Genomic DNA, 18,899 nt, shown 5'->3' on the forward strand with positions numbered 1-18,899 from the left:
GCTAGCGGGTCTGAGATCTGTCTGCGAGTATCATTGCTGGTGGGCGACGGAGGCGTGATGACGCGCATTGGGCCCCAGTTCTCGTTCGGCGGCAGTTGCTGCGCAAACAGCTCAGCAAACTGCAAGGAACAGGCATAGATATGCCCACTTTCTTCAGTTGATGTCGCTCGCTGCCGTAGTGTCGTGCTTCGATCCTCGCGTCGAGTCAGCTGCAACTCATCACGCATGCCCATTGGCGTGAGGGTTTCCATTCGTCGACTTGCTGTAATAGCATGCTAACATGCTGATCTCGCGTTGAAAAGCCACTACCATTGGTGGGTCTATGCATTTACCCTCTGCGAGCTGGTTCGGAGCTGAGAATGCAATCGTGCAACGCCGAATGATACGTCTGACGATCTTGAAGGAGGCGCGGGCTCAGCTTACGCATGCAACGTGAACAATTCCCGTCCCGGAGATGGCTTGATGTATATGTCGGCACTGGGGTCGTTGTCAGTGACTGGCAAGATGCTGGCGTCAAAAGCAAAAACTCATGCAAGCTCACTTGCCCGCTGACGAGTTCAATCGCTTCGTCATTGAGTCTGGACTCGATATGAGCCCTTGAGGCCTGGCCAGGAACCACGTATCGACTCGACTCTCCTCTCTCTCCTCTCGAGAGTGCCTTACCATGCCGTCATGTAACACGCTCGGAGACAGGCGGATGTTGCTTAAGGACTGCATTCCAGGCAAGCACTGAAGCCTGCTGCTGCACCTACCTCTCCAAAGACCGCTATTGTTTGTACTACAGTGGACTTATTGCCGCATCTGCTTCATGGTGTCTACGTTTGTACCGAGTCTGGAGCAAGCACTCATTCAACGCTGGACCGTCTTGATACAGCGGCTCGCTTCCAGGATGGGAATGCGTTTCCACTGACGATTGTGCTGCCGTGCCCGCTGTATGTGTCGTCGAGGGTGCCGCCTCACGCACTCCGTGCAACGCTTCTTTGGCGCCGCTCTGCGCGAGGACATGGCTCTGCATCACTGATTCGCCTGAAGGTTCGATCGTCGAGAGCTCGCCATGATGGGGTCGTACTTGTTGAGCTGGTGCGGGTGCTTTCGTTCGCGTACGGAGTCGCTGGGCTGTGGATTTTACGTCTCGATTCCGGCCTCCGGCTTAGAGCAGCATCACCAGCCGCGTCGCAAGCGTACACCGTGATGCGGCACGTCCGGCACGCGTGCATTCGTGGCTCGCACGCGGGTGGTGGGAAGAGCGGAAGTTCGATGTTCGGTGCAAGCCAACGACGCAAGTCGATCGCAGCACGTGTTGGCCAATTCCCTCCCGACGCCGACCTCCGCTTCCCATCAACACCTCGCTTGCCATCAAAAACAATGTCTCGCAGCCAGATCGGCTGGCGCTAGCAGGACAAGACTTGCTAAGCTGCCTAAGCTCTGCAGAAGCATGTCAAATGCATCGACGGCCATTGGACAGTGCTCCTGGTCCTCGCGTGCACAGCTCCGTGCCATTGACCTCATCCCGGTCAGGCACAGCGTGTGCCGGGAGAGCTTGCTATAGATGGCGGGTGAGATAATCTCATAAATGGTAGCAGCATGTCGCCAGAAGAAATGGCAGGCCGTCTCCTCCTCATCTGCTCGTTCAAGCACAGCACAGCATGAAGCTTTCCGTGGCTTGTGTCCTTGCGTGCTCTCTGCTCGCAGAGGCAAGCTTCAGGCAGAATCTCAACTACAGATCGCCTTCGCACAATCATCCAGGTCTCGGAGTCTCGCTGCACAAGGTCAACAAACGCAATACGTGAGCAGAATCCGCCTCTACACTCAGCACGAAGCTAACAACTCCGGCAGCCCATCGAAAGCGTTTGAAGCCTCGCAGCTCAATTTCACCCACGGCGTGGCTTCTGGAGATCCATATCCAGACAGCGTGATCTTGTGGACGAGACTCGCGCCCCTCACGGCATCCAACGACACCGCAAGCAACGCGACTGTCAGCGGCTATGTTCCATTGTACAACCACGGCCCGAAACAAGTATCCACGGCACCCGTCTGTGCAGAATGGAAGGTGGCTAGAACACCAGATTTTGAAAATGTCGAAAGCAGCGGCACTGCATACACTTCCAGTGATATCGACTACACAATCAAGGTCGAAGCTGGCAACTTGACTTCCTGGACAAGATATTACTACCAGTTCAACGTCTGTGGCAGCAACAATACCAGTCCGCTTGGCCGTACCAAGACAACACCATATCCGCACGACTACGTTGACAATGTCGGACTTGCGGTGTACTCTTGCAGTAACTTTCCATTTGGCTTTTTCAATGCCTATGGAAACCCTGTCCGGAAAGATTCTGTGGACTTTGTTCTTCACTTGGGAGACTACATTTACGAGTACGCTGGGGACGGGGACTATGGATATGGGCAATCGATTGGTCGTGTGCCGAAGCCAGAGAGTATCATTTATACTCTTGATGACTACAGACAGAGGCACGCCACATATCGCACTGACGAGGACCTGCTGCTGTCTCATCAGACATATCCTTGGATTCCGACCTGGGATGATCATGAGGTATGCATTAGTGGGCGAAGTTGGCCCATACGAATAGTCACTAATGATTGATAGGTGTCTGACAATACATACCGGGACGGTGCATCGGAACTCAACAACACCGAGGCTTCGTTTGTGCAGGACGGCGGTGTCTCTGTTGACCAGCGCAAGATGAATGCTGTCCGAGCTTACTTCGAGTGGATGCCAATCCGTCAAGTAGAGATGGACGATAACCTTCGCATCTGGCGTAGCTTCCAGATTGGTTCACTGTTCGACTTGATCATGCTCGATACCCGCCAGTATGATCGTTCGATTACCGACTTGTACTGGAACACGTGAGTCAAGCATAGTGGCATATGGTGCTGCTATCCTTCGTGACTGACTTGTGATAGTGACTACATCCACTCCATCTCCAACGACGCCGGCCGATCAATGATGGGCTCTCGGCAAGAAAACTGGTTCTACAACTCCCTCGGCGAGTCTGCGAACAGAGGTGCACGATGGCGAATCATCGGATCCCAGACTGTCTTCTCGCGCATCAACGAGTCCGTGTCGTACGGAAACGTCAACCCACTTGACTATGACGCCTGGGACGGATATCAAGCCAATCGCAATAGGACCTTGAACTACTTGACCGAGAACAACATTGGCAACAACATTGTCATCTCGGGCGATTCTCATGCCAGTTGGGTATCAGATTTGGCTTGGCTTGATCATTCGAACTACTCCGCTGACACCGGCGCTGGAGCGCTCGGAGTCGAATTCGCTGGTTCGGCTGTATCGTCGCCATGTCCATACGGCCAGAATATCACGCAGCTATCGGCCAACAACTACTCCGATGCCCTCGAAGCTGCAAATGCCGAGCTTCACTGGAACGACGTATACTATCGCGGTTACTTTGAATTGCACATCAGCTACGACGAAGTCAACGCAAGTTACTTTGGCCTGCCTACGATTGTGACGAGAAATCCACTGGAGATCAGTCTGGCCAACTTTACTGTCAAAACTGGAGAGAATGCTTTGCAGAGACCGATCGCAGGCGGTATCGCAGAGAGTGGAAGCTTGAAGGGAGGATCGATTAAGCAAACGAACATCACGAATAACACGGAGACAGGACAATGGACGATCAGTATGTTCAACCAGGAGGATATCTAGAGCAGATGGCGGAACGATCTGCGACCCCAAGGACTTGTACATAGCCACGAAGATGAAAACGAAAGCGACTCACAACGATACAGAAGCATGGAAGACTGCATGGTGGTTCTAAAGCGATGCTAATGCATTCCATAGCATGGTCCCTGCCAAGTTTAGCCGGCGGAGTGACGTAGCCAGAAAGCGATGTTTCAGGATGCGACTTCCAGCGACCGCCTTCGCCAATGCATCAACGCCCTCGCTTCGCAGGCGCCAACGAGCGCGAACATGGCCCTGCCACTGAGGCTGTAGAGATAAGTGAAATTTTTTCCCATGTCATCCTTCACCAACACCGCACCTCATCTTTCCGCAGCAGCCTGGCGCTGGCCGCCAGACCTGACTGAATACCCTCACACGGCCCTCATCTACACCTCATCATGCGTCCTTTTTTTCTGTGTCTGAGCGCCTCAGCAGCCGCTACTACTCATCATTTCAACAGCCACCTCGAGGCACGACAGAGCAATGGTAGCATACAGATCGCAATTGTCAACAAATGTCCTGATGTCATCTGGCCTGGGATCGCGGAGAACGATGGCGAATCATCCGACGGGTTCGAGTTGGCGCCCGGGAGCAACAGAACCATATCCGTCGCTGCAGATTGGAAAGGTCGCATCTGGGGCCGAACGAATTGCACATTTCCCAACGGCGAAAATCTACCTGGCAACTGCCTCACAGGCGAATGCGGTGCCTTGAAATGCCGTCAAGCAGGCAACCCACCCGCAACACTCGCAGAATTCGATATGTATGGCGCAGCCGAACAAGCCTACTACGACATCAGCCTCGTAGACGGGTACAACCTCCCCATGGCAATCGTCCTCGAACCCAACAACGTCCCAACCCTAGCAAACGTCAAACTCAGCGACAAAATCCCCTCTTGCGTCGGCAGCATCGATGGCTTCGCCTCCGCCGCAGACTTCAACCCCTACTCCAACAACCAACAATTTCTCGGAACATCCAACACCGACCAACTCCCCTTCGAAACAAAAACCACTGCCCAATTCATCGGCTCCTGGTGTCCCTTCGACCTCCTCGTCGCCCCACCAAAAGTCCCAGGCAACGGCGTCTACCCTTATCCAGATGGGAATATCAAAAGACCGGATTTTAGTCCTTGTAATTCGGCGTGTCAGAAGTATGGGAGAGCTAAGTACTGCTGTACGGGGAGATACGATCGAGGGAATTGTGATCCGAATTATTATGCCAAAGCGGCCAAGGCTGTTTGTCCGGATGCGTATTCGTATCCGCATGACGATACGAAGAGTGTGTTTGGGGTGGCGAGGGGTGGGAATTGGCAGGTTGTGTTTTGTCCGGGAGGGAGGAGTACGAATATTTTGGCGACGGTGGCTGGGAAGGCGAGTTGAAAGAGTGAAGGGGGTGGATGGCGTGGAGTTGCGTGTGATGCAGTTTTTGATACCCCTTTATTTGATAACGTTTCTGTATGTCAAGATGCTCTGCTCATCGATTCAAGTATGGCATCGTGAGGCTGGAACATGCCTGAACGAGATCGAAGGTAAGTCTTGAGACCTAGGGCTGTGGAGTGGACGTGGTCTGACTTCATCACATCCTATGGAGACATCTGAGGAGAAATGGAGCAGGAGAGTGGTTACGTTCGGGTTTGTTTATTTCTGAATACGCGAAGTCCATGGCATGTGCAGCATCTTCAAGTTGGAAGTCTTGTGGTTTGTTGTTCTTGCGAACATTGATTTGAGAATTGCTCGTTTCATCTTTGATGCTTGTTGTCATTGAACGCTTCTTTTTGAAACTGTGTCGGCTCGCTCCGTCCACCGCTTGCCCCTACACGCAGCTTTCGATCAAATCAACGCCTCCTCAAGATGTTGAAGGCCCCGCGCAATAACCGTCCGCCGCTCTGGGAACGCAAGCCTCTCAACTCCAACATCAATCAAATGAGATGGCTCAAGTCCAATATCGATCAAATGAGACGGCCCAAGGCTCCACTCCAAAACCTCAAGGCCCAGCTCCTGAGCGAATCTGACCATGCCTTTCCTGAGATGCATAAGAGAGTGGCGTTCGTCTCTCCAGTCTTGCTTGATGGTCTCTCTTACGGTCTCGCTGTGCCAGTCGCAGACGTAATGGGTACGGAGGAGCGGCAGACCAAGTTTGCGGGTGTTGAAGAGAGAGCCGAGTTGGTAGGGTTTTAGAATCTTCCAGGTGTGCAATATGTTGTCGAACTCCTCGAAAACCATAATCTCGCTGTAGAGGATCGATTCGTTTTCGAGCTTCATTTGACGACATGCGTTGAGGAATCGAGGGGGCTGTACACGCTCCAGGGACTTGTGTAGTAGGTTGGGGCACCCCAATGACGAGCAGGTGTTGGGGCTTGGGGCTTGGTGTCCCAAGATATGGCCTAATTTCCCTCCGGTTGGGGTAGCGACTTGTTCTTCGATGTCTTTGATGAGGGCCATGCGCCAGATCTCGTTGCGTAGTTCGCTGGGGAGGCGGAGGAGCGGTGACAGAGAATTCTCAAGCTGAGTTGAAAGGGGACTCGGCGACTCGAGTTTGTCGAGAGCCAGTTCTGTCGCCATCTTGTTCTGTAGACGAGTCAGTCGGGTCAGAAAAGGATTATTGCTGGTGATCGTACGAACCGGAGGTACCTGCTTTGCTGTGTAATTTGTTAATTAAAGTGATTCGCGGGTGTGGAGTAATTAAATAGGTAGCAGAAACATGGTCCTACTTGTAGTTACTGTTCGAGTGTTCAGGTGCAAAGAGTCATACCTCCATTCACCTGTCCTCAGGGTTTCATTAACTGTGCTCATTCACCACGGAACCGGTAACAAGAAGTGCTGCTGATCTTGAATATAAGAGAGAAAGGAGGATGCGCAGTTGCAGCTGTCTCTTGAGTTCTAATCGAGCCAAGACTACCGTCTTCGCAACATACTCGAGTGTTACGACCTGGCTTTCCTACCCGCTTTGCTACGTCGTACGGTCTGTTCGATGACGCTTGATATTACCACCTCCAACCTCTCTGCTCCCACTCGTGCCGCTCTCCATGCATTTCAAAGTCATTGCAGTCCCCAAAAATGTCTCCACGATGCTACTCCTCTATGAGGAAGCTCCCAATGCCCCAGGGCAAAAGGTAGGAGACCTCCGCGAACGCTCAGAGTAGTGAACCTGCCCCACTGCCCACTTCAGACTGCCTACGCCTAGCTCCTCATGGAAGCTGACCATACCAGCTCTTGGGAACCGACGCTCTGGGGACCGAGTGCTGACCAGTCGAGACTTCGTATCCACCTCTATGACTTGCCTCGTATTGTATTTCGTGGCTTTGCATAGATGGAACATGGCAAACACCGGCAGACCCAACTTTCTCGTATTGAATAGGGAGCCGAGATGGTAGGGCTCGAGAGTCTTCCATTGCTTGAGCACGACGTCGTATTCCTCGAAGACCATAATGTCCCTGAACAGCATGGGCTCGACTTCGAGCTTGAGTTGGCGGCAAGCGTTCAGGAATGGTGGTGGTGTGATTGGTATAGATACTTCGAATGGGCCGAAAATATCGGTCCAGAACATGCAGTCATGCTTCTCTTTCGCTCTCAGATGTCCGGTGTCGGCTACTTGGTCTTGAATGTCCTCGATGAGCGCTGTGCGCCAGATTCTGTTGCGTAATTCGGCTGGAAGGCGGAAAAGTGGCGACTTTGAGTTCTTCAGTGTATTGAGGTGGAGTGTGAGGGACTCGAGTTCGGTGATGGTCAGGTCAGCCGCGGCAGCGAATGCCTGTGCGACTCCTGACTTGTTCATGCTAGCCTGTCAACTAGTTAGCGGGTTTGAACAGGCTACACCGCTTGCTCATACCGACTTGAGGATCTTGTTGATAGTGGCTACGCTGTAAGTCCAGTTGCCTATAGGAGGAGTGGTGAGTGTCAAGCTTGTAAGAGTGGCAGAACTCTGGTCAGTCTTATAGTAGTGACGCCCGAAGAGCCAAGCCTGCATTTACACTCTGCTGGGCATCATTCACCGTGTTTGTTCACTCCGAAGTTAATGCCGATACCGAAGAGTCCGAATGGGTTGTAAATGTCCAGTGTGGTTCGGTGCATACGAACAAAGTCATCGCGCTGCTGAGTGCCGAGTTGCTCGTGTATACATTGGATTTGTTCAGTGTATAGAAAGTGCCCCGGTTCCTGACTAAAGTGTTTGCAGCAATTTATGTCTTCTTCCGAATATTGCTCTTAGGATCTGGCCTCGAACGTCAGCAAGGCCTGTAGGATCGCGAGCCACACGTCGCGTTCCGAAGATCATACTTGTGCGTGTTGTGTGCCTCCAATCCCCAGATCTTCAGTCCGATGGAACTATACGATAAATAGTTGCATCAGGCGGAGCGCCAATCGTCCACACCAAGTCCTTCTGCCCAGGCGAGAGCCACGAGTCGATGCCCTCGAGCTCTTCCGCAAAGCGTACTATGCCCTTCCTGACGTGGGCGTATCTTAACACCTCAGGAGACTCAGAGGCCTCGAAGTCTTCTTTCCGAATAAGGTGGCAACATCCGTGGTGTGCCTTGAGTAAGGGTAAACCGTTCTGACGTGCTCTGAACAGCCCGCTCGTTTGGTGTGGCTGCAGTGTTTTCCAGCGTCGCAGAATCCGATCGTACTCTTGCCACACCATGATGTGACTGTAGAGAATTGGCTCGACTTCGTTCTTCATCTGCCGACAAGCGTTGAAGAACGTGGGCGGGACGATGGTCTCTTGGAGTCGGTGAAACTGGCCAAAGTAGCTGCGCGTGGTGGAAAAGTCGCCAACGCCTTGTCTCTTGTTGCTCGAGACTGGAAACCAAGATCGGTGGCAGTAGCTGCTCACCACCACTTCGTAGACGTGACCGGAACCTTCTCTCCGCTCTTGCTCTATTTCTTGAGCTTTCTCCTTGTACATCTCTTCTTGAGCTCGGATGTCTTCGATCAAAGCCATCCGCCAGATACGATTACGCAGCTCTCCAGGAAGACGAAAGAGCGGAGTCTTGGAGTTGCGTATCTCGATCAGACGGCATGAGGCAGTCTCCAATTCGCTGACACTGAGATTGCCGGCAGCAGCGAGCAGCTGAGCAATGAAGTGGGTGGCCATGTCTGTTTAATGTCATTAACAAATGCAAGAGTATGAAAGCAATCAACCACTTACCTGCCGTCGACTGCGCTTGACGGCAAGCTTGGTCAGGCTCTGTCAAAGTTGAGTGTGTAGTTGTCGCGGCAGGCGCAAATGGTTTCGACAATAGGCGACTGCCGCGACAGGCTTCAATTCCTGCAGCTAGCGTTTTAGCGTGACAATCACATGCAAGTGCGCCCGCGGTCCACATTCTCACTTCTCACGTCACACTGCGCATCGTTCCCCAAGCACATGGCTACGTCGGTGAAGAGCTCGAGAAGGGATGACCTCTTTGCCCCTGCAGAGAAGTGTTGATTCCTACTGGCACAATGAGACCCTTTTCGGGCTTCTAGAAGAGAACGATCGGTTCTTACTACGGTTTGGAGCACACACGGGCGTCGAAAATATCTCATCTCGCATCAAAAAGCTTTTGACCTATGCGACTTACAAGATTGAAACAGACGACGACTGGAGCATAGAGGACGTGCAAGTACAAAGATACCGGTTTCTTGATTCTAGCCGCAACGACAGTCCACCATACCCCATTCCCCAGCTTTGATAGACGCCAGTGCCTCCGTTCAAGAGTGCACCTGCGAAACTAGATACATCGAACAGAAGCGTCGCATCTACCGCATTATATCTTTCCATTTTCGACACCCCCTGACGGACATTCCAAAGAGACGGAGACTCCTTCCAGTCCGCACCGACCCACCCTAAGCATGCGGATGCTTCACTGCCTTCTTTCCAGCAGCTGAAGGAGACCTTCCTCCATTGCAGGTTGAACCTTTCTCGATTGTACCATGACCCAAGCAACACCGATCACCTCCCCTCATTTTATCCCACCATGCCCTGTACTCGTAGTCAGTGGCTGTCTATAGCAGAACAGAAGAACAAGTTCACTAACATGTCGTTGCCGTTGCCAGTTCCACCCCAATGAGCAAAATTCTCATCCTCACAGAATCGTTGATTCTCGTCCCAGTTGCATTTGAAAAATTCCTTCCGCGCACCATTTTTGGACTCCGTTCCGCTTCTGGCTAACCGCTCGACGCCCATGGCCAACAGAGTCGGACAACTCGTATTTGGGCCCTAAACTGGCGTTGAGCGCCGGAGACATGGTGTTCCGTCGTGTCGTTCGTTCGTATGCGAGTGCTTTGACGAGGAAGCAAGTGTGTTGAATACAGCGGTAGCCAGACTCTGTGCGACTATCGATACCCTGGGCACCGAAAGGCGGTCGAAAACTCTACGAACTAGAATGGAAGCCCCTGCTGGGACTAACAGTCGACATACTAACGAGATCGTAATGACAGTAATCCAATTATATAAGCATGTGAAGGCTATTACAGTGAGATTTAGCGTTTCATCACGAGGAGCTAGGGCTAACATACCTCGTAGTCTAGGTAGCTTAGTCCAAACCACGTCAACCCATACTGCGCAAAAGCTTACCCAAACCGTACGCACACGCGCATACGAGACCCAAAATTGTAGGCCGCCTTACATGTCTTTCCCATCACCACCTACCATTCAGCCTCTCTACCCAAACCACAGCCTCCCACCCCAACTCCTTCGAAAAGCTCACCCGTCCAATCCTCTGTCTCCTCCTCCTGGTTCTGACATCATGCAGCGCAAACATCTCGATTCTTGTTCTCGAAGCAGTCGAAGGATCATCTGCTTCCGGCAAATACACATGCACCGCTGTCTTCCGGTTCCGTCGTTTCAAGTCCAAAAGTGTAGTCAAGAACTCGCCATTGTGTGAAGTCCACTCCTCCCAATTGTGAGAGTACTCTTCCCAGCGCATGAGATTGTACCAGATAGATCCGCATTCCGTTCGCGTGAGATGGCAAGTGGTGAGGAGGCTTTTGGGGTAAAGTGCTGGGAGGAGGGATACAGATTCTGTTCTTTGGGGTCGTCGCGTGGATGCAAGTGAGGCTTCGATGGTGACCCAGCTGCGGGATGGGGAGAAAATGCGATACGAAGCGCGACCCGTCTGAGTGCTCTCGAAAAGCACGATTTCTTCGAGTTCTTCTTCCTTCCTACCGCGCAGAAGCTTGTCGTGGCTATCTTGCATCGTCTGCACGATGGCGTATTGCCAGATCATGTCTCGGATTTCGCGTGGGAGAGCCAGGAGCGGGCAAGCTCTATTCGCTACTGATGCAGCGGCCGTGTAGTCTCGCCAAAGGTACTTGATCCTTGCGCTGAGTCTGTCCATGTTGTCTGCGAGGGCGATTCGACGTTCTGAACCCCGTTGTCTGCTCGAAGCTCCTGCGACGGCGATATTTGTGAGGTGTGCTGTAGGCACGGGACCGGTGATATAGGAACTTGGATCCCGCCAAGCTCTCTGACCTTAACTTACCACTATGCTCCCTTGAGTCACGTTGTCTTTAGAGTCTTTTCGACGTATCATAGCCATCGCGGTACCTTCGCGTCATCATGCTTTGCGTCCTTCTCCTTCGCCTCCCGCCAGTAATCGGATTCCTGCTCGGCAGCGCACTTGGCACAGATGTCGATCGAGCAGCCAGGGCGGTCGCAGACATACCACGAATTGCAGAGTGGCTTCCCGCATTGCCAGCATCCGGACGTCCAGAACCTCTCAGTCTTGTAAAGTTCGTGCTGGTCGAAGGAGCAGTTGGGCCGAGGGGTCCTTGGAGCCATAGTGCTTCCTTTGGTAGGTTTTAGAGTTTGAGCTCGTGGTAACGGGTATGGTTGGGATCATATTTGTACTGGCTGCAGCCTCGCGACGTCGATACACAATCTGCAGAATCTTGTTTGACTTGACAATGCCTCAGACATTTGGCTCTGACACTAGACAACATCAGTTCAAAGTCAGACATGATCTCGAACTTGACTGCTGCAAGACTGTCTCGCGCACAGTGATGCAGAATACCAGGCGTGCTAGACGAGAAACGATTCGTACAAACGCAGCCAAACTCAGGTGGAGCCTTCTGCGACACCACTTCCGCTGCGCATCGAGTGCCTTGTCGTCGAGGAGCTGCACGTGACATCACATGAGACGGCGTGACATTGGTAATGAAGCTGTCGAAATAGGCACTGCACGAACGTTAGTCATCGGATTTGGAGAGGAGACGACATGAAGACGATGAAGGATGGCAGGAGAAGAGGGCCTTTGCAAAAAGGGCATTATATCATAGGTGAACACGGAGAGAGAAGCAGTTAGTGGTCGCCCGCGATTCCATTTCATTCTCGAAGCTGTCTGGTTCTGTTGGTCGCAAAATACCCTAGAGTCTGGCTGCCTCTCTTGGGTATGAATGGCTAGCCGGATGGCAATACTTTAGCTCGAGAAAGTAGGCACGTCCTGCGCTGCATCCGTGTGGCAAGGCTGGGCACTGGGCGCTAGTCGTATTTGTTCAAATTCCACATCGAAGCGTTCCGGGAGAGCTCCTCTTCAGGGGCCAAAGAAGGAGGGCCGAGAGCTGCAAATATGACATTCACAGGTGCCGTCTACGTTCTGTCGTGGTCGATCGTCTAGGTCGTGCTTTTGTGCGCTGGGCTTCGTCCCAATGCAGGGTATCTCGTAGGTCTCATGCTGGACTTAGAATTGGTCTGCAGGCACAGATCGTCAGTGACTATTCCTCATCCTCCTGTCACAAGGTATACGCACCCAAAGTCATGCTCATAGACACATCCGTGTTCTCCACCATCTTGGTAAACTCCTCGAAGCTGATCTTACCGTCTCGGTCTAGATCGGCCTCCATAATCGTCTTGTCCACTATTTGTTGCAATTGTTGATCTTTCAAATTGCTGCCCACCATCATCTTCAGCACAATGAAGAGCTCGCCGTTGCTGATGTAGCCGTCCCTGTCGATGTCGTAGACTTTGAAGGCAAACCGCAGCTTCTCCTCCTTATTGCCTTTGCTGCTGAAAGCACTGAGGCCAGATACAAACTCCTGAAAGTCGACGTCGCCGCCCCCGTCTTCGTCGAAGATGGCAATCATTCGTGTCGCAAGAGGGTTCGAGGAAACTTGGGGGAGGGAAAGGAATTCGTCACGTTCGATGGTGCCTGAGTTGTCCTGCGTGTGGAGTCAGGTACTGTTACAACGCATTGCATGCATTTGGCATACCTTGTCCAATTTCATGAAGCGCTTGCGCAGTCTGTCGACTTCGTCCCGGTCGACTATGCGAATGTATAGTCAGCGCCGTGTTCAGCTGGTCGTCATTTGGGCAAGTGAGTATGCCGCGCTCGGAAAGTCGTACAATTCGACCCTTGGACGATGTTCTCTAACATGGCACTGTTTGCGTTGCCCATCTTGCCGTCGTTTCGGAGCGGTGTTTGGTGGTGACGGTGGTGTGAATGTATGCACTGTGTAGCGGGGAGTGGAAATGGGGTCCTGAGGCCAGATCGGTCCAAGCTTCGTGCACGATCTAGCCGAGATTGGTGTCATCGAGCATGGGTGTGTAGGCCGCCAGCAACATCAACATTGACAGCACGTCTGACCTCGCGGGGACTACTTGACACTATACGACCATGTCTGGCCACTTGGAGGACGCTGCCATACAGGCGGCCGAGACGATTCAGACCGCGCACATCAACCACAACCCGACCACGCACGACCTGGCACCACAAACCTCGGTCGACACCAAGATCCCCGTCGAGTTCGATTGCTCTGGTGATGTTGCCTCCGTCGCCGATGACGTTGGCGAGGATGAAGTGCCTTTGAGCATATTGCGCCCACTGCCCGATGAAGAGAGGCACGCGCCGAGACATTTGCAACTGCCCGACCTTCGCTTCGAGCAAAGCTATCTAAAGAGCATCGAGAAGGCCGAGGACTGGAGGATGGTGGCTTACATCACAATGAAGGATCAGGTCAGGCATCGCGTACTGCGCGTTAGAGTGCAAAGTTGATATATCTGGCAGGTTCTCATGCCCCTGGTTCAAGGCCTGGCGTGGTCATTAATCGTGGCTGGGTATGCTCGTCAATTGCTTTTGGCTGTGACGGTATGCTAACATCTCTAGATGGCGGCATTGGAATGCTTCAGCCAAGTTCTCTGGTCAGACAATCGGCGCCAAGATACGGAGATGGTGGTGGTAAGTCTCAATGTCTACTCTGTAGTCTGGTCGACAGCCTCTCTTGTGTCCGTTCACCGGCCCGTCTCGAGGCAACAAGAATCCTGTGTATCGACAACTGTTCTGGGTGTGAAGGATCACTCGAATCAGGAAACATTCTCCGAACTGCCCACGCACCAGGCTGGTCTTGAGACTCGTTGTGGGATAACATCGGTGGCTTAGTGATCGATGGCGGATCCCTTTAGTCACCGCAGTGTTCTGATCCCATGCTTCAGAAACCATGTGTAACGCCAACAGAATCCTGCTGACTTAGTCTAGGGGCGTCAATAACTGGAAAATTCCTGAGCACTCCAAGTGGAACCCTCGAAGTGAGCAGCAGTAGACAGTCCGGCAACCGGGATAGCAACGATCCCAGGCGACGGCTCTCGGATGAGAAAAATATCCCGCAGCGAAAATACGCTGCAGCATATGTTTGCGCCTGCAGCTGGTCGCGTGCGCCTTCGTAGGTCACAGGCACTCACAGCGAACCACAAGAAGCTTAGCATAGCTGCACGGTCCAAAATAACGGGATGGCTGCCAATCATCGAGCAAGAGACATGCCGAGAGGCGATGTCTAGGCCCAAGGACGTGGGATACTTGCACCGGCCACGATCCGTTGCAAACAGCGCAGATGGGCCCAGCGCTGGGAATCCGACACGAGCCGACCGCAGGCTGGCCAGTTCTGGCCTGGGTTTCATGCCCAAATGGAATAAGAGAGCAGAAATTACTCGTGGGACATGCGTGCGTTGAGCGTGGTCCCGAGCACATGCTGTGCTTCTTTTCTGCCCTTCCTGTAGCTCTGCAGATCTCGGACAGGGCAGAAGCGCTGGAACCGCAGCTGCGTGGCAGCACTGCGGCCGTCACGTAGTTGACGCTTAATCTTGCAGCAGATCTGCCAGCTCAAGTAGGAAGCACACGAGAGGTGCAGCGGAATGGCGACCAAACAGAAGGCTCGGATTGTGAGCACGCCATAGCTCTCTACAGTACCATCACCCAGACAAGCGTGGCGATCACTGAGAAAGGCCTACCATTTGTACCTTCGATCATGCGTTCGAGCTACTCGTGCGTCATGCTATATCGATCCCATGTATCGCGACGACATTGATATCAGCACGCTACATAACCATGCCATCAACTACAGGTCTTGGCGCTGCCCGGTCTCATGAGATGACATGACATGGCCGATGCAATGGAGTTGGCTCGGCTCCGATTGCGGGACCCTGCCCCACATTCAATCCGGTACCTTCATCATTGGGGAGCTGTGAAGCAGTGGGCCATTCTTCGTTTTGGGGACTTGTTGGCGAATTGACTTTGCGCCCTCGACTGCCGTGGGCGCAGGCGCGCGACACAGGAAGCACAGAAAGCATGGAGGGCGCCAGGGAAGCAGTGCTCCTGACCATTCACAGGACAAGCGAAAAAGACAGATCGTGCAGCAGTGCAGCAGGTTCCCTGCCCGTGGCTCCGTCGTTCCTGGGCGAGGCACCCTCAACCTGTGGGTTGAGCCACGAGGCTAAGTTTACGCTTGGATGCCGCCGCCCGTCCACCACCCGTCACCACCCTTCACTTTGCGCCGATACTCGCTTACTTGTTTGCGAACCCGAACGCAGAATCTTCGCAAAGAACGACTGACGACGTACATTCCACTCACCTTATTTAAGTGTTCTGCTGTCACACAGCCACGAAACATCATCCCCATTGGGCATACCGTAGAGTAAAAAGATATCTCACCAGGTCACTGCAACCATGTCGAACAAGCCAGTCTTCGTCGCCACCCACCCACGAGCATGCTCGACGGCGTTCGAGAGGGTATGTTGATACGCAGGGAATGTACGACTCTCGGACCACCCGGACTGATCATGCAAACAGGTCTTCATGACCCGCCGCAACAGCATCCAGACGATCCATGAACCGTTTGGCGATGCCTTCTACTACGGCCCAGAGAGAATGGGCACCAGATTCGAGAACGACGAGGAAGCGCGCAAACAGAGCGGGTTTGCTGAGTCGACATTCAAGACGATTCTGGACCGCATTGAGCGGGAGTCCGCCGAGGTATGTTCGTCTCCTTCAACCCGGGCGCTTTCCAACAGGAACGAGCATGAGCTCTCGTCCCTTGCATTGGCCGACAGGAAGCACTCGACTCGCATTGCCCCGCGTCGTGGCCATGAGTTGAGCAATTTTGCAATGCCCTCCAGGCGTCGTAATGATGACGGCAAGCGTATTCCTCGGATCCAAGATTGATTGCCAGCCCACAATACACAACACGGCAACGCGAGACTGAACGGGAAGGTACTGACTTCGTCGCAGGGCAAGCGTGTCTTCATCAAAGACATCACTCACTACCTGCTGCCGCCGAATCACCAGGAAGCCCGTCTTGCACCCTCACTGCAGACGATCAAGCGCGGTGTCGGCACCAACAATGCCTCCCTTAACGGCGGCGTCGGCAGCGACAAAGATGCCGCTGCCGACACTGATTCGGGGATTGGTTTCACTCCCTCGAACAGCCGCCCGGAGAGTCCCAACTCTCCTTCCAAGGCTGCTCCGTTCCCATACGAGAACAGCAAGACCGAGGGCAAGAACCCGACTGTTGTGCCCCGCGAGATCTTGGAGAAGTTCCACTTCACTTTCTTGATTCGCCATCCTCGTAGCGCGATTCCTTCGTATTACAGGTGTTGCATCCCACCGCTTGTCGAGAGGACGCAATTCACTCCTTTCATGCCCGAAGAGGCTGGCTACGACGAGCTGAGGCGTCTCTTCGACTACCTCAAGGATGAGAGTATCGTCGGTCCCAAGATTGCCGGTCGCGATGGCGAATTGAAGGAAGGTCAGGTCGAGATTTGCGTGATCGATGCCGATGACATGCTTGATGATCCTGAGGGCATTTTGCGCCAGTACTGCGATTCGATCGGGCTCGATTTCTCGCAGGCCATGTTGCAGTGGGATTCCGAGGAGAGCCATGCTTTCGCCAAAGAGCAATTCGAGAAGTGGAATGGATTCCACGACGATGCGATCAATTCGACCGATTTGAAGCCGCGCGCTCATGTAAGTCTTTGCCCTGTCGTTTTCCGGTTAGCGCTGCATACTGATTGATTTTACAGAAGCATAAGCCAAAGAGCGAGGAGCAGCTCTATGCTGACTGGGTCGAGAAATTCGGTCAGGAAGCCGCCGATCTCATCAAGAAGACCGTCGACGCCAACGTCGCGGACTATGAGTACTTGAAGCAATTCGCCGTCAAGCAGAAGCGCCGCGATTCCATCGCGTGACTACTGGAGCCGTGGTGCGAGGTGATGAACGATTGAGACGACTCATCGTCAAACATCTGTTCATGCCTCGCAATTTGATTTTGGCGGTACACTGTGCGACATTGGGCTCTTTTTTGACAGCACATTCTTGACGACCTTGACGGCCATTCCAGTCTCACATGATGAGACTGGCTGGATCTTGCGAATGGCGCAATGTGGCTTTGCTTTTTTGTTTATTTTCGGTCTTCTGCACGCAATGAATCAGGCATTGTATTAGGAGGAAAATATGAGGATCAGAATGAAAACGACAACAGGCGGTGACTTGCGAGCACGCTATGCATTTCTAGTTTTTGCTCATCGAGCACGCCATGGAGGCTCAGTTTCATTTTACGCGACGAGCCTCGTCCACAAGTGAGGCCACGGCAATACTGTGTCTTTGGGAATCAGCTTGGGCGACGACTTGGCACCGATGTCGCAGGTTTAGTGGCCGAGACTGTGGTTTATTTAAGACACAACCGCGACGGCCTCGTGATCCACAATGGCTTTGGCGCGATAGGCCGACGACAACGTTTCGCACCGCACACCGTGTTCAACAACATCACTTGAGGCCTGAGGACATCGATGATGTCTTCGTCTTGCGGCTGACCATTTGCTCATGGCAGGCGTCATTCGGGGAAACATTCACAGAATTCTGCTGATGATTCTATCCGGGTTCTATCCGAGTTGAACCGCTTCTTAGCCGATGACAATGACCTCAGTAGAGACGTAGCTTATGCTAGACACCTTAGACGTCATTTGGCATGGGAGTGTTGCTAAGCATTGAATCTCAGAGCATATAAGCTGAAAGTAGGGAGCTGTGTACACCATATTACAACAGCAGATCGATCAAAGACTACGACTTCAAGAGCAACTAAGCTGCTGCAGTCATTTAGTACTAAACCAACAAGAAACAACCATGGCTACAACATTGATCTTTGGCGGATCTGGCAAGGTGAGCAGATACAAGACACCTCTACAGACACCACAACATAGCTAATCCCACCTCTCTCCAAAGGTCGCCCGCCACATAACCCGCATCCTCTCCTCCGAGGGCGGCATCGTCCACAGCATAATCCGCAACCCCTCCCAAAAACCCGACATCGAATCCCTCGGCGGCCGCCCCATCATCCAAAGCATCGAAGACTCCAGCGTCGAAGACTTCATCCAAACCATCAAATCCACGCAACCCAACACCGTAATCTGGGCCGCAGGCGCAGGCGGCGGATCCCCCGAACGAACACAAAAAGTCGACTATGAAGGAGCGGTAAAAGCCGCAGATGCCACCGCCGCAGCAGGCGTAACGAAAAGATATATTATCATTTCGGCGTTGGATGTCAGAGATCGAGAGAATAAACCTGAGCCGGAATGGTATGATGATGCGGATCGTGATCGGTCGAATAAAGTTTGGAATGCGATTGGACCGTACATGAAGGCTAAGTATGCAGCTGATAAGAATTTGGTGGAGAATAATGGGAGAAGAGGATTAGAGTATACGATTGTGAGGCCTGGTGGGTTGTCGGAGGATGCTGGGACGGGGAAAATTGATGCGGGGAAAGTGCATTTGAATCGCACGATTCCGAGAGAGGATGTTGCGAGAGCGGTGGTGGAGGTCATTAAGAATGAGGGGACGAAGGGTCTGGCGTTTGATTTGGTGGGTGGGGATGAATTGACTGTGAAACAGGCGGTGGAGAAGGTGGCGAAGGGGAGGATTGATACTTTTGAGGGGAGGTATTAGATTTTGAATTGAGCAGGA

At 52.9% G+C, this 18,899-nt stretch overlaps 10 protein-coding genes across 10 annotated transcripts; 6 read left to right on the plus strand and 4 right to left on the minus strand.

Moving 5' to 3' along the window:
• Nucleotides 1-1,257: 1,257 nt before the first annotated feature.
• Nucleotides 1,258-1,549, plus strand: CKM354_000986500 (uncharacterized protein; the record flags this gene model as incomplete). The annotated part of the gene is made up of 2 exons (XM_044805304.1): nt 1,258-1,367; nt 1,432-1,549. The coding sequence occupies 2 exons, from the start codon at nt 1,258-1,260 to the stop codon at nt 1,547-1,549; spliced, it is 228 nt and encodes a 75-aa protein (XP_044661239.1).
• Nucleotides 1,550-1,646: 97 nt separating this feature from the next.
• On the plus strand, nt 1,647-3,688 carry CKM354_000986600 (uncharacterized protein; the record flags this gene model as incomplete). Its single annotated transcript, XM_044805305.1, has 4 exons — nt 1,647-1,786; nt 1,837-2,554; nt 2,609-2,868; nt 2,926-3,688. 4 exons carry the CDS (start codon nt 1,647-1,649, stop codon nt 3,686-3,688), a joined length of 1,881 nt encoding a protein of 626 aa, XP_044661240.1.
• A 413-nt stretch (nt 3,689-4,101) lies between these two features.
• CKM354_000986700 (uncharacterized protein) lies at nt 4,102-5,082 on the plus strand (the record flags this gene model as incomplete). Its single annotated transcript, XM_044805306.1, has 1 exon — nt 4,102-5,082. One exon carries the CDS (start codon nt 4,102-4,104, stop codon nt 5,080-5,082), a length of 981 nt encoding a protein of 326 aa, XP_044661241.1.
• Nucleotides 5,083-5,532: 450 nt separating this feature from the next.
• On the minus strand, nt 5,533-7,669 carry CKM354_000986800 (uncharacterized protein; the record flags this gene model as incomplete). The annotated part of the gene is made up of 3 exons (XM_044805307.1): nt 5,533-6,341; nt 6,910-7,483; nt 7,532-7,669. 3 exons carry the CDS (start codon nt 7,667-7,669, stop codon nt 5,533-5,535), a joined length of 1,521 nt encoding a protein of 506 aa, XP_044661242.1.
• Nucleotides 7,670-8,011: 342 nt separating this feature from the next.
• Nucleotides 8,012-8,791, minus strand: CKM354_000986900 (uncharacterized protein; the record flags this gene model as incomplete). Its single annotated transcript, XM_044805308.1, has 1 exon — nt 8,012-8,791. The coding sequence occupies one exon, from the start codon at nt 8,789-8,791 to the stop codon at nt 8,012-8,014; it is 780 nt and encodes a 259-aa protein (XP_044661243.1).
• A 731-nt stretch (nt 8,792-9,522) lies between these two features.
• CKM354_000987000 (uncharacterized protein) lies at nt 9,523-9,923 on the minus strand (the record flags this gene model as incomplete). The annotated part of the gene is made up of 3 exons (XM_044805309.1): nt 9,523-9,658; nt 9,714-9,805; nt 9,849-9,923. The coding sequence occupies 3 exons, from the start codon at nt 9,921-9,923 to the stop codon at nt 9,523-9,525; spliced, it is 303 nt and encodes a 100-aa protein (XP_044661244.1).
• Nucleotides 9,924-12,408: 2,485 nt separating this feature from the next.
• Nucleotides 12,409-13,070, minus strand: CKM354_000987100 (calcineurin regulatory subunit B; the record flags this gene model as incomplete). The annotated part of the gene is made up of 3 exons (XM_044805310.1): nt 12,409-12,834; nt 12,886-12,938; nt 13,019-13,070. 3 exons carry the CDS (start codon nt 13,068-13,070, stop codon nt 12,409-12,411), a joined length of 531 nt encoding a protein of 176 aa, XP_044661245.1.
• A 219-nt stretch (nt 13,071-13,289) lies between these two features.
• Nucleotides 13,290-14,211, plus strand: CKM354_000987200 (uncharacterized protein; the record flags this gene model as incomplete). Its single annotated transcript, XM_044805311.1, has 4 exons — nt 13,290-13,628; nt 13,680-13,729; nt 13,779-13,850; nt 14,148-14,211. 4 exons carry the CDS (start codon nt 13,290-13,292, stop codon nt 14,209-14,211), a joined length of 525 nt encoding a protein of 174 aa, XP_044661246.1.
• Nucleotides 14,212-15,611: 1,400 nt separating this feature from the next.
• Nucleotides 15,612-17,128, plus strand: CKM354_000987300 (uncharacterized protein; the record flags this gene model as incomplete). Its single annotated transcript, XM_044805312.1, has 4 exons — nt 15,612-15,674; nt 15,735-15,917; nt 16,173-16,907; nt 16,964-17,128. 4 exons carry the CDS (start codon nt 15,612-15,614, stop codon nt 17,126-17,128), a joined length of 1,146 nt encoding a protein of 381 aa, XP_044661247.1.
• Nucleotides 17,129-18,062: 934 nt separating this feature from the next.
• Nucleotides 18,063-18,881, plus strand: CKM354_000987400 (uncharacterized protein; the record flags this gene model as incomplete). The annotated part of the gene is made up of 2 exons (XM_044805313.1): nt 18,063-18,098; nt 18,162-18,881. 2 exons carry the CDS (start codon nt 18,063-18,065, stop codon nt 18,879-18,881), a joined length of 756 nt encoding a protein of 251 aa, XP_044661248.1.
• Nucleotides 18,882-18,899: the final 18 nt, after the last annotated feature.

This window comes from Cercospora kikuchii (assembly GCF_019650295.1).
Source record: "Cercospora kikuchii DNA, contig_00006, whole genome shotgun sequence".
Taxonomy (NCBI): Eukaryota; Fungi; Ascomycota; class Dothideomycetes; order Mycosphaerellales; family Mycosphaerellaceae; genus Cercospora; species Cercospora kikuchii.